Here is a 13,732-nt window from a genome sequence, read left to right on the forward strand (position 1 = left end):
ACGATGGCGAGGATGGGGATGAAGGGGAGGAGGAAGAGGAGGCTTGCCCCGCGTCCTCGCCGCCGTGCCCCGTCCCCGCTGGCGGGGGTTTTTACCTGGTGCCCACATTTTCGCTGCCGCCCGCGCCGGGCCGTCTGGAGCGCTTGGGGCGCGTCATGGTGGAGCTGGAGGCGCTGCTGCCGCCTCCTGGAGCGGTCCCCGGGGGTGCCGGGGTGTGGGTGCCTGGGGGGCGCCCACCAGTGCTGCGCGGGTTGGTACGCGTGCTGAACCGCTCCTTCGAGAAGGCGGTGCACGTGCGGGCCTCACACGACGGCTGGGCTTCCTTCTGCGACCACCCAGCGCGCTACGTCCCGCGCAGCCCGCCGGGGGCAGGAGCGGGAGGAACAGGAGCAAGAGATCCCATCCTGGATCCGGGTCTCGGCCTGGGCCCCGGCCAGGCGTCCGCCTCCTCGCCCGACGACGGCGGCCGCACCGACCGCTTTGCCTTCCAGCTGCCCTTTGCTGAGGGCGCGGGCGATGGGGCGCGCCTCGACTTCGTGGTGCGCTATGAGACCCCCGAGGGCACTTTCTGGGCCAACAACCACGGCCGCAACTACACAGTCCTGCTCCGGATCGCACCCGCTCCCACACCCACTGATGCCGAAGGGCTGCCCCAGCAGCAGCAGCTGGAGCTACAGCCTGAGTGCCAGGGTCCGGTGGAGGCTGAGGCCAGGCAGCTGAAGAGCTGCATGAAGCCGGTGAGGCGCAGGTAATGTCTGCCAGCGCCACCTCCGCCAACGCAGGGCTGTGTCTAGGATGGAGGACAAGCATTCCGGCCCAGGAACTCCTCAGGGTTGGTCTCCAGGACAGAGAAGAGGGTGCGGTGCATTCAGTCAGTTAGTCAAAGAGTAATGGAGGCCAAACGTGCTAGGCACTGTTTAACTGGGGTTTCATTCATTCATTGATTGAATTCCACTGTAAAGCCCTCAAAAAGACAGACATTTTCCCTGCCCTCAAGGATCATACAGGCTCCTGTGAGAGACAGTTTGAAAAAAAAAAAAAAAAAAGCAAGCAAGCAGATAAACAGGGACAAAGTTAGCTGCTCAGAGGAGTAAGGGGATAGATTGTGAGGGAATGGTTGCTTTAGACATGATGTTCAGGGAGGGCCTTTGAGGTGAGTCTTGAGTGATAAAGGAGAGTTTGTAGAAAGGGGAATGGGGAGGACTTTTTTGATGAGGTGCCATTTAAGCTGAATGATAAAGAACAGATATGTGCATATATGGAATAAGGATGTTCTAGGTAAAGGGAACAGCAAGTGCAAAGGTCCTGGGGTGGAAATAAGCTTGGTGTGAATGATGGGCAGTGTGCTGGAGTGGAGAGACTGAAGTGTGGACCAAGGGCCTTGCCAGTGGGGGGGTAGGGAATCTGATCCCTATCTGACAGTGCAGGAAATGAGGGATCCAGAGGTGGAGAAACTGGTTGAGGGAGTGATGGCGCCTGGCTTTTCCAATTCATCTATGCCTAACGTTGAAGCCTATGCACTCTACTGTTATGCTCTAATCTAGTCTGAGGCCTCCTGTAGAGGCAAGGGACCTGAACCACCCGGCTCTCACAGGGAAGCAGTGGTTCTGGCAGAGACTCTTGATGCTCATGTCCCTTGTTTTTGCCACACCACCTGTGACTATTCAGAGGCCGGGAGAACCAGTTTTACCCCAGAAGGCCCTTATAGAAGATATTCCTAGGTTTCCCCTCAAGCTATGAATTCTTCAAGGGTAGCGGCTAGACCTGATTCTTGTGATCACCTAAGTCTAGCTTGAGATCAGTAGATTCTCCCTAAAAATGCATATATTTCTCTTCTGGGAGGACCAGAGATGGGAATGGGAAAATGCTTTTTGGATCTTGTGTATGCTTGGTCAGAAGTTGCTGGCTGCAGCAAGATGTGTGTGGGATCTGCTGGTCCTGGTAAGGCCTTAGGCTGTGAGTAGTTCAGAAAGGTCTAACTCTGGACTGGTGGGCAGATGTGCCTGGGTAAGTGAGCACGTTAGCAAGCACTCCTTCACTAACCAATCTGTAAGCCTCACCATAACCTGAGAGTCTAAAGGAGGCAGATAGCATCGCTTTCCTTACAGCATTAAGAATGTGGATTCTGGCATCAGATTGTCTGGGTTCAAATCCCAGCCCTGCTACTTGTCTTGTGACCTTGGCCAACTGTTTTTAGCCACACTGTGCCTTAGGACCTTCATCTGTAAAACAGAGAATCATAGCACGTCACGGGGTAGGAGTAAAAGCACTCAGAACCAAGGCCGGCTCAAAGTAGTGCCGTACAGGTGTTAGCTATTTAGGGAGTCACATGTGCAGTTCCCTGGATTCCCCTCCTAAACTCCCTCTGCCCATCAGCTGTGTGACCTTGCCTCAGTTTTTGCATCTGCTGAAGGGAAATGACAGTCACTGCATGGTTGGATTGGATGCAGCAAACAGGCAAGGTAACTGAAGTGTGGTGGTAGTTCTGAAAGATAATAGTGGCCAGCATTTACTGATCTCTGTCCTACGAGCGTCAAGTCTTCTCCTTGAGGCCTGCTGTGCATGCTGTGTGGTGTAGGTGCTGTGATCAATCCTTGTTTAGTAGAGGGGGAGAGAGGTAGCTCAGAGAGGTGAGCATGCTTGCTCAGAGACTTTTAGCTAGTGAGTGACAGGACTGGGGAGGAAATGCTAGGGACATGTTTTTTTTTTAAAACTGAATCCTCTCGAAAGCCTGGTAGAATTCAGGGCAAATTCAGGATTTCACTCTTGGTGTTCCCAGCATATCATGCTTTTTTTTTTTTTTTTGCTTCGTTGAGTTATATCTACATAAAGTACTGATCTTAAGTGTATGGCCCTGTGGATTTGTACATGTGTGTGCACGTGTGTAACCACCTAGATCAAGATAACAAGCAGTTCCAGTGCCCCAGAACCGTCTTCATTTTTGTCACTTTTCCCGAGTTGTCATCCTCGCCGGCTGTCGTGGGAGCCCTGTCTGTAAGATGCGACAGACAGTTTGGGTAAAGGAGTTTGGTCATTTTAAAGAGTGTGAAAGAAGGTGAAGAGAGAAATCAAAACCTTGCAGGGCCAAGGTGGGTGGAGAGGGTGTTTTTCTTTTAAAATACATGAGTGGTTTTCAGGAGAAATTGAAGCAGGCCGTTCAGACAATTGTTTTGGTATCTGGCCCCAGGTCTGTGGTTCCTAACATGACTTGTGATATTATTTTAAGTGGGCAGATGGCTTTTTGATAGCTTCTTTATCTTTTGATCTCAGCTCTTGCAAAGGGGAGGTTGGTGCTCATTGCAAGATCAGCGATAAGGTTTTCTTTGTAGGTTGGTGGCTTTCTTGGCGAGTACATTTCAGCTTATTATTGTTTAAACACCTGTGTGCTGCCAGTGACTTGGAGCGCAGTTGAAGAACAGACACCCCCTGCAACCCAGCCCTCTTGAGAAATGATGGAAAATCTTAGGAGATATCCTTTACCTGTGGGAGCTCTATCGGAGCAGCTTCCCATTTAGGAAGTGGCTGCAAGCCCACTGTGCACTGGACACAACCACATTAGGTGGGGGCATGGGAAAAGTCTGTGGTAGCCATCAGAAACCCAAATGGCTGCTTTTCCTGAGTTGTGGGACCAGGCTTTTGATAACTCTTAGGCTTAGAGATGATCCATCAACAAGCATTTATTGAAGGCCTGCTATGTGCTGGGCACAGTGCTAGATTCAAGCTGGGAAAAATATGCGCAGACTGGTCCTAAGATGTCACAGGGCTTGTAGTGAAATGGGGTGGGTATAGAGGGTTTGTTGTGGGAAACCTGGCTGTGCCCCTGTTCTTTGCTAGGTACTTTGCTGAGTACTGTATGTTCATGCAAAGTCTCATTAATTCTGACCACATTCCCTGTGAGATAGACCTCTTTTAATCCCTCTTTCTTGGATGAGTAAACAGGCTTCCAGAGTCCAAAGTCCCAGCGCTGATGTGGGGAGGAGCTTTTCTGATCTACCTTGGCTTAACACCCTTAGGAAGTATTCTATTCCTCTTAAAAATAAAGACCAAGAAAGCCTCACCATGGCCTTCAAGCATCCCTGACCTCGCCCCTTAATCTGGCCTCACTGGTCTCACACCAGTGTCTCTGAGCTCCTGTCACCATGGTCTTTCTGATACGCTGAAGGGCCTTCGCCCATGCTGTTTCCTTTACCAGGAATGTTTTTCCGGTATCCCTTAAAGTCTCTGTGTTGATCCTTCAGTGCTAAGAGGACTTCCCCAGGGGAGCCTGTTCACCCCAACCTCCTCATGCCCCCGCTTTTATGTAGCACTGATCAGCCCAGCAGGCAAGTCCCGTTAGAAAGTCACATAACAGAGCAGATGAGCATTGCCACAAATTCAGGATCATCCACCCTGCCTGGCGGTCCGGTCCTACTGTATTTTTCAGATCCACTCTTATCTCTTTTCTGACGTGACTCTTTCAAGTGTACTTTACCTTCAGACTTTATCTCCTGCTTCAAAAGACAAAGTAGAAGCCATAAGAATGAAACTCCCTACAACTTGCAGCCCCCAAGCCTACAGACTGATTTTCCTCCCCTGTGTTACAGGTGAGGAGGGGTCCCTTCTCCCTCAGGCCAGTTTTCCCTCTTGTGCTCAGGGTTCCGTTTTTCTGCCACTTGCTCCAGAACCTCTGCTCCATTCTCCTGGCAGGCTTTCTGCTTTCCTCACCCAATCCTCTCCACTGACTTAACCACGCCAGCCAGCATCCCTCCTGTCTCTACTGACCCCACCTTCTCTCCCTGCTGCTCCTGGCTAGCACCTTATCACCCTCCTCCCCTTCACTGCCGAGCCCCCTCTCAGGAGTTGCCTGCCCTTGCTTTCCCCACTGGCTTGCCCCTGCGTATGTGTCATTGCCCTGCAGCTGCCAGATTCCACAGGTAGTTCTATGGTTTTCTTCTTGAAGTGGTTAAACACTCCTTAAAACACCTATCTTCCCTTGCCTTGGGATCACACTCTGCTGCTTTTCTTCTTAACTCTCTGGCCCTTCTCTTTCTCCTTGCTCTTTCCTTCAGCCTCATGTGTCCAAACTTGTTATCTCCATTTGACTGAAGTCCCAAAGATCCTTCAAACTCACCTTGTTGGGGACTGCAGCCATCACCTCCCCCACAGTGATCCTGAGCAGCTTCTCACTCCCTAGCCCCTCCCTTGCTTGTTTTGCTTCTCCGCATCCTTAAGCCTTCCCTGACCCTGCAGTCTGGGCCAGGGCCCCTTGTTCTAGGGTATTCTTTCCTAAGTTTGTAGTTAGACCTCCATTAGGGGATTACTGGATGACTCTCTGCCCTGCTAGACTGTAAGCTCCGTGAGGGGTAGGGACATGGTCTGCTTTCGTTCACCACTGTATTCCTGCAGGCCTGCCACAGTGCCTGGCACTTAGCAGATGCTCAATAAATGTTTGTTGAACGAATGAGTTTGAGTATTTTTTTAATGTCCTCCTCCACACTGAATTGTAAGCTTCCTAGTTGGGTTGTGTCTCCAGGGTCTGTCACGGGGGCTGATGCAGAAGTAAGGCCTCGGTGTCTTTAGGTCTACCTATAACTGAATGGATGGGGAGCCACCCTGACATCCAAGTTGGCAGCCTTAGGGGAAACCAGAACAATTGGAGTTGAAACAGGATGGATCAGGCTCATCTTAGTTGTCTGGCGAGTGAGGATTTAAAGTGAAAGTGATCCCCTTTTATTCCACAGAAAACTGGTAGGCATCATGGTTAAGGACGTGGGCCCGAGGGCACATGCTAAGAAATTGGCAGAGCCAGGATCCGAGCCTAACGTGGTTCTGCACTAGTGCCCCAGTTCTTAGCTGTTGTACCAGGCTGAGTGATGTGTTTTATGAACCGGCAACACTAGGCAAGTTGCTTTCCTTTTCAGAGCCTCTATTTCCTCACTGGGAATTTGGAGGAGATTATTACTGTTCGTTGAGTGCTTTACAGGTGCTCAATCAAATATTCCCACAATCTTCTCAGCAACTTACTAAAATAGATATTACTATTATCACCTCTTTACAGATGAGGAAATGGAAGCACAGAGAGTAACTTGCCCCAGGTCACACAGCTGGTAGGTGGCAGAGCTGGGATTATTCAAAGTTGCACGTCCTGACCTTTTATTGAGATGTGAAGTCAATTTACTGGGTTCTGGCAAGCATTAAAAAAAGAAGAAAAAAAAAGAAATAGCGTAGGAAATGCCAGACTGCATAACAACATGCAGTAAAGGTAAGTATTGTTTCATTCAAAGAACAACCGTTTTCCAGTTCTATATATGTAATTAGATTTACATATGTATGCTGGGTTATGACATAAAGTGGATTTCTTACTGTGGATCATGGCCAAGTCAAAGAGGCTCATGGCATGATAAACTGGTTTTCTCCCTCTACCTGGCTGAATCACCCACAAGTCCCAGAGTTGAGGCTGACATACTTGTTGGGGAAGGCAAAACAGTGCCCCACATAACTTGGTGACTTTCACAGCTGCCTTCAAACCATGTTCTTTTCAGAAAGCAGATGGCTCAGGGTAACTGGGATTCCAAGTATCGTGGGGCAGGTTTCTGAAGCCACCTGTCCCCTTGGAGAGTCAGCGTTATCTTCAGGTTGACTGCATGGGAGCCGGGGTCTACTGAGTTTCCCTTTGGGTTTCAGTGCCTGACCCACTTTGGGCTGGCAGAATTCTTTGAAAACATGAGCACTGGGGGGTGCTCCAGAGGACTTGAGTGGTGGTGGTGATGGCAGTGATGTGACTGCTCTGAAAGTCTGCTTTGCTTTCTCCCTGGGACCTGTCAGCCCTCTCTTGCTCACTCACTCTGACTCCAGCAGTTCACCTATGTTTTGTCTTGGCTAGCTTAGGCTGGGGCCCACGCCACCTCTTTCCAGATTCTCACCCCAGGTCTCCTGGGGTACTATTTGAGGGCAACAGCTGTTGAGTTTTCTGATGGCAGAGGAATTTTTCATGCCCAGGAGACAGGCATGCAGGAATGAGATGGCCCCTTCTGGGCGACATTGGCTTAACTAGTGCTCACAGGCACCCAAATGATGCGTGCCTGGGCTGTGTTCCCAGGCCTGTGTGCCTTGCACCACTACTGCCCACTACCCTTGGGATACCACGTGGTATTTGTGGGGCTGGTGCCAAAAGAACAGGTTTCCTTGAAAATGAGCAGGCATACTGTAGGTACAGTTTTGTTCTTAATCTCCCTCCCTATTTTTCTAAGAACCCCTCTTCTCTGTTACTGATCAGTGAGTCAGTATACATTTGTACTTGATTTCTCTTACTATCCTCATTTTGATTAAAGTCATAGCTGCCCCCAAATTTTTACTGTGAAAGACAGTTCAAGGATTTTGTTTTTTAAGCCCATGATTTCAAGCTGTCTTCAAGATGGAGCCCTGTTTGAATGTTATTGGTGTGATATGTCGACACACTGGGTGTAGAGGGTTCCTTGGGCCTTTGTTACTGCATTTGTAACAAGGGAAGGGTGTTGTTTTGCAGGGTAGAGTGCAGGTTTTCAAATGCCTTGGTGTATCAATGAGAAGGGCCTGTGTTGGAGGAGGTGAATAATAAATGCTTGTGCCTCCTGCTTTCATTTCTCTGGAGGTAGGAAGCACATTTGCTTCTGCTGACTTCATGGATCTTGGGATTGGCTCAGTTGCTTGACCTGCTTTTTGGATAGTTTCCCTCTCTTTGCCCCCCTTGGCCATGGAAAAGATGCTCTGGGAGCTGAAGGATTTATTATGTATTTGTTTTTCTTCTCTCTCTTCTCCCTTCTCCAACTGAACTGTGGAGTCCTTTTTCTACTATTTGGCTGCTTTCTGAGTGCTCCCCTTTTCTCTCTCTCTCACATCTGTGATTCTAGTGGCTTTTGGAAGAAGCCTGGTTGTTTTGCTTGTCAGGACCGGGCCAGATGGCAGGGGAAGGCTTGCCTACTTCTGTCCACAGGAGGAAGGGCTTGCTTTCTGTCTGTCTGTGGGCCTTCTTGAAGAGGCTCAGTTTAGAAGATCCTGGGAAGATGAGGTTTTCTGTAATAAAGGACTACGGCAGCAAAATAAGTCAGTCACAGCTGGGCTCGGTGGCTCAGCCTGTAATCCCGCACCTTTGGGAGGCTGAGGTGAGTAGATTGCCTGAGCTCGCAGGTTCGAGACCCGGCTGGGCGGCAAGACCTCATCTCTACAATAAATCAGAAAATCAGCCAGGTGTGGTAGCGCATGCCTGTAATTCCAGCTACTTGGAAGTCTGAGGTGGAAGGATCACCGGATCCCAGCAGGTCGAGGCTGTGGTGGCCGGGAGCAGCCACTACACTCCAGTCTGGGCAACAGAGTGAGACTCCAACTCAAAAAAAAAAAAAAGTCAGTCAATGCAGTCCGGCGGAAATTGTGTTGAGCCTCAAGTCCAAAGCCCTGGATTTTAGACCCACTGAGGGGACTAGTGCAAGACCAAGCTGGTTTGCTCTGGATCCTCTTTCTCATCCATGATGTGTGATTATCTCCCAGAGTCATCCACCCCAAGCCCTGTAGTTTTCTGATTCAAGTACCTGAACCCTAGACTACAGAGAAAGACAGACTGGCTCTTCCAGAGCTTCCAGACTCTAGATCCAGATATATGGTTCAAGCTTCCTCTGTGAGGGTGCTAATAGAAAGCAGTTCTTGCAGCCAACTTGTGTCTGGTGGTCTTTAAGCGTCATGTCCCATGGAGACAGGGAAACCAGGAATGAACATGTGGGCAAAAGGCAGGTCCAAAGAAAAGCCCACATGAAGGAAGAGGGAGGAATCTTGTCTACTATTGGTGCTTCCCTCTATCCACTTCTAGAAAGAATGGAGATGGGGCTGAGTAACCCAGAAGGCCTGGGTTGCAATCTGAGCCACTTGCTTGGCCTCTGTTTCCTCATCTGTGAGATGAGGATAATGGTACTGTCTACTTCAGAGGATTACAATTGCCTGTCTCATCGGGTGGTTGTGAGGATTGAATTAATGTATGTGAAGCATTTAGAACAGTGCCTAATGCCATAGTAAGTACTATGTATGGGTCAGCTAGCTGTAGTATTCTGTTTCTGCAAAGGTAATTGGTTAGGTGTTTTCAAAAAGTTTCAACTATTTCCAGAAATGTCAACAATGTCATGTTGCCTCTTTGGAAAAAGAAAGGTCTAAACAATTGCCTCAGCTCCTTTCAGGTCTCTGAACGTGTTTCATTTAATGCTGCCCTTATTTGCCTTAATATGTAGACATTTGATACTCATCTGTGAGAATAAGAGCAGTGATTTCTGCATAATGAGATCCTACCCCTGGCGGGATCCAGCTGAAATACACCTGGCTTATGCCACTCAGAGATCTCACTGTCCTGGCGAAGGATGAGCAGGACCAATAAATATCTACCATGGATTTGGCCCTTGCTGTGTGCCAGGCCCTGGTGTCTGGCTTTCCGTCCTCATTCCTCTTGACTCCCCTGTGTTTGATGTGCACATCCTGGCTCCTCTGGGCTCCCTTTTACCAGTGAGGTGGTGAAGTGACCTGCCAGGCTGGTATGGTGGTAGGGGAGGGCTGGTGTAGGGACCCAAGCCTCCCTGACCCCGTTCCCATCCTCCCCTCTGCTGCTTCCTGTGCCCCACTATTTTCTCTGCCTGCCTTCTCTTGGAAAACGTGGGTTTTTCTGCAACCTAGGAAGTACCCTAAAGGAATAGCTCAAAGGATTGATAAAACTATACCTGAGGTTTGCTTTGTGAGTAAATGAAGGAAACAACCTAGCTGGTCACAAGGAAGGGAATGGTTATGTAAATTATGGCGAACCCATATGATAAGATTATTAAACAGCCATCTGAAATGTTTGCAAAAGTATATATATAGTGATATTTCTTACTGTTGAATGGACAAAGCCAGCTGTGAAATTATGTCTGCAGAATCTAAATGGTTTCATAGAATATCTGGAATGATATTTTCCAAAATGGTAATGGGGATTGCCTCTGGCTGATATATTATTTATTCCCTGCTTCTTTATACTTTCCTATATTTTGTAAATTTTCTACAATGAGGGTTATGACTTTTACAATCAAGGGATAAAAAGAGGCAGCAGAAGAGAAAACAGCAGCTGTTAGGTGAAGATGGGCTGCCACAGAGGCTCAGAAGGTGCCAGTGGGTGGCAGAAGTGACCTCTCAGGGTGTCAAATTCATGTACTCTCTCCTCTGCCCCACAGGCCTACCGAGGAGGAGCTGAGAACGAAGAACATGGATGATAACACTGCTGCTATGGGTAAGCACCTGGTCAGCTTCAGGAGTTCTAGCTCGTATTTACCATGTCCTTCTTTCTCCTTCTTTTCTTTCTATAAAAAACAAAGAGGTACCCTCTGCCTTAGACTGTCACAGAGAGCTTTAGAGGCAAAACTGCCCATTGGCTAGAATAGCAGATTTTCTTAACAAAACAAGGCCTACTTGTTTGCCCGTCTCACTCCAACGCTACCTTTCTCTTCTTCCCTCCAGCAGAGCGTCGTGATGTCCAGGAGTCAGTGGGTCCCCTGGTGGCCCCCACCCCTCTCCGTCCGTGGCCCCAGATGACCCTTCAGGTAAGTGGGCCCTTGCAGTCTCAGGGTAGATAGCCCAATAGGAGGCTCATGATATGATCACAGCTAGGCTGGGTCCACCCCAGGTTGGGAGGAGGGCACAAGACTCAGAACCCCGTGGGGAGGGGGAGAATGCAGTTACTCACCTGGGCTTATAGAAATTCCATTTGTTAATTTAGCAGATATTTATGGAGTGCTTGCTCTTGTGAATCACTGTCGTAGACATGGAAAAACACTCTTCATGGGGCTTATATGTTAGTAAGATGAGAAATGACAAAATAATAAATGTATGATATTTTACATGATGATGAGTGCTAAGGAAAAATATAAAGGAATAGGGAGTGTGTGTGTGTGTGAGGGAGAGAAAGAGAGAGGGAAAAGGAGGAGGAGGGGGAAAGAAAATGAACTAGGAGGGTGGGAGGGAGGCATGCAACTTTAGATTGGGTGACTGGGCAAGCCTTAGTGATTAGTGAGATTTGAGCAAATGGGTGAGATCTGAAGAAGGTGAGAGAGTGAGCCACATAAATAGCTAAGGGAAGAGCATCCCAGGCTAGTCAAAGGTCCTGAGGTGGGGCCATGACTAACATGGACAGTGAGAAGGAGCTGAGTGAGTGAAGAGGGGGAGCAGTACAGGACAGAGAGGTGGCCAGGGACAGATTGGGTGGGGCCTCACTGGCTAGGGTAGAGACTTTAGTTTTTACTTTGAGTGAAGGAGAGCCATAGGAGGGTCGTGAGCAGAGGAGAGATGTGATTTGACTTAGAATTGAATAGGCTCCCTCTGGCTGCTGTGTGGAAAATAGACTGTCAGGGTGAGGGCAGAAGCAGGTGGCCAGTGAGGAGGAGGCCACTGCAGTGGTCCAGGTGAGCTGTGACAGTTGGGGAAAAGCAGTAGAGACATTTCAGAGGGGTATGTGTGTGTGTACTTTAACTTTTTATTGTTATAATTTTCAAACATATATAAAAGTAAAGAGACTAGTATAACGAACCTACGTGCACCATCCACCTTCAGCAAGTATCCAGTCCTTCCTTATCTATATCCCGCCTCCCTCCTCCCATTCCCTATGGACTTATCTTGGGAAAAACATTCAGACATCATCCTATCCATAAAGGCTTCAATTTGTATCTCAGAAAATTAAAAACTCTTAAAAAAAAAAGCCCATAGTGCCATCATCATACCTCAGAAAACAACAATCCGTTAATATCATCAAGTATTTGGTCAGTGTTCAAATTTCCTTCTCTCATAAGTGTTATAGGATCCAAAAAAGGTTAACACATTACGTTTGATTGATGTGTCTCTTCGGATTTTTAAAATCTACCCTACTTTCTTTCCTTGTAATTCGTTGTTTGAAGAAACCTTGTTTGTCCTGTAGGGTTTTCCACAGTCTGGATTTGGCTGATTGCATCCAGGTGGAAACACATTTCTTACTCTACTTTTATTAATGTATTAATTCTGTTAATTAATTTAGTCTTTCAATATTAAATTTAATTTTTAAGTCATTCATTTTATTAAATTAATTTATTAACCTTCCTTATTAATTTAAACAGAATTAACTCTACTTAATTCTTTTTTTTTATTTTGAGCATTGTTTTATTTTCTTAACCAGTACACAAAAACATAAGACAAAAACTGGGCTTAGAATATAGATTAAGGTTCTCCTTTTTCAAAGTGAAAGTCTGAAAAATGCTAAAGCCAATAACTCAAGAAATAGTGGTAAAAATAAATCACTTAGAATTATGGCAACAATCAAAAGAAACAGGAAACAGGGACTAGGGATGAGGTGGTAGAATTTTACTCTTAGAACTAGGCAGCAGACTCTTCAAGGTGACTTGGCTACCATTCAGTATGTCCTATGAGCATAAAGGTCTAAAGTGCCTCCACTACCTCAATAACTCATATTAATAAAGTGAAAGCCAGGTACATAAGACAAGAACCAAGCATATAAACATATAGGCAACAATTATATACATCAGTTGTGTCCCCAGGTAAAATGAAAGTAGTTCTTAAAAATATCCCCCACCTTATCTTTTAAGATAACATTTAGGTTACCCTAGAGCAGGAAGTAACCACATTCAAATGAGTTAGGCTGTGAAGAGTAAAAGGGACCACAGACTTTATTAAAAGTGAGTAAATGCAATTATTCCCACTTCCTTTATTAGTTGGAATTCTTCTCTAAAGAAAAACTGTCCCACATCAACTGTTTTGCTACCTTGAGGTATACGTTTGTAGAGGAAAAGCAGTGTAAATAGTTTTTTTTCCATTTTATTTAACATTTTTCAGAAGAAAATGTACTTCTCCAAAGGTGACCAATGAAAGGACTTTTGATTTTGTTGTCATTATGAATGCATAGATTCTAAACGTATTTGATGAGTTTCAGTCCATTGCACTTATTTGTTGACTTTTTTGATGCTTAAATTAAACTACCCCTGGCCAGTAGGAGCTTATTTAGATGGACTCCTCTGTTCTTGTGACTCGCCTCATTATTCTGTGAGCCCTTCCTCACATTTTGCTTTGAGTACATGTCCCAGGCTCATCCTGGACTTTCCCTGCCCCAAGCCTGATAGCTGGTAGCAGGCATTTCTCCAAGAAGCTCTGGTTCCTTCTAGTGGAGAATGGTATTTAGAAACCAAATCTGGGGACTCAGCATGCTTACTGCTACAACACTGGTCATTGTTTCTAGGCCTTTTCAAAAGTCGGGGCTAGGAAATAAATTGTTTTTCAAGAGGAGATACATTCAGATATTCATATAGATATTCTGGCTGTGTTTTGATGGTAAACCAACAGTATTTACTGACAATCATTCGCCAAACATTGATGTTCACTACATTCCTCATTCCTTTATCATCTGCAGGAAGCCCCCTTTTACTCCGTCAAACTGTGTTATTTGAGTGTAGATGGCAGTCTTTGGAGTTTAGACTGTTACAGAGGGTGCTTCAAAGCATTTTTTTTTTTTTTTTTGAGTTGGAGTCTCACTCTGTCGCCCAGACTGGAGTGCAGTGGCCCCTTCCGGCTACCGCAGCCTCGACCTGCTGGGCTCCGGCGATCCTTCCGCCTCAGCCTTCCAAGTAGCTGGAACTACAGGTGCATGCTACCACACCCGGCTGATTTTTTTGATTTATTGTAGAGATGAGGTCTCGCCAAGTTGCCCAGGCGGGTCTCGAACCCGCGGGCTCAG

At 47.1% G+C, this 13,732-nt stretch overlaps 1 protein-coding gene across 2 annotated transcripts in view; it reads left to right on the forward strand.

Annotated features, from left to right (window-relative positions):
• Positions 1–6: 6 nt before the first annotated feature.
• PPP1R3F (protein phosphatase 1 regulatory subunit 3F) overlaps positions 7–13,732 on the forward strand; it is a 15,480-nt gene continuing 1,754 nt past the window's right edge. The window contains exons 1-4 of one of the 2 annotated variants that reach the window (XM_021707347.1): positions 7–748; positions 10,197–10,252; positions 10,480–10,562; positions 11,910–11,966. In XM_021707347.1, the coding sequence (XP_021563022.1) occupies positions 156–748; positions 10,197–10,252; positions 10,480–10,562; positions 11,910–11,966 (789 nt within the window). In that variant the 5' untranslated portion in view covers positions 7–155. The remainder of the gene's footprint in view (positions 749–10,196; positions 10,253–10,479; positions 10,563–11,909; positions 11,967–13,732) is intronic. The other variant, XM_008074658.2, reaches the window with a different exon arrangement.

The sequence above is a fragment of the Carlito syrichta genome, unplaced genomic scaffold (genome assembly GCF_000164805.1).
Source record: "Carlito syrichta isolate Samal-C Ts95f unplaced genomic scaffold, Tarsius_syrichta-2.0.1 Scaffold316816, whole genome shotgun sequence".
Lineage (NCBI taxonomy): Eukaryota > Metazoa > Chordata > Mammalia > Primates > Tarsiidae > Carlito > Carlito syrichta.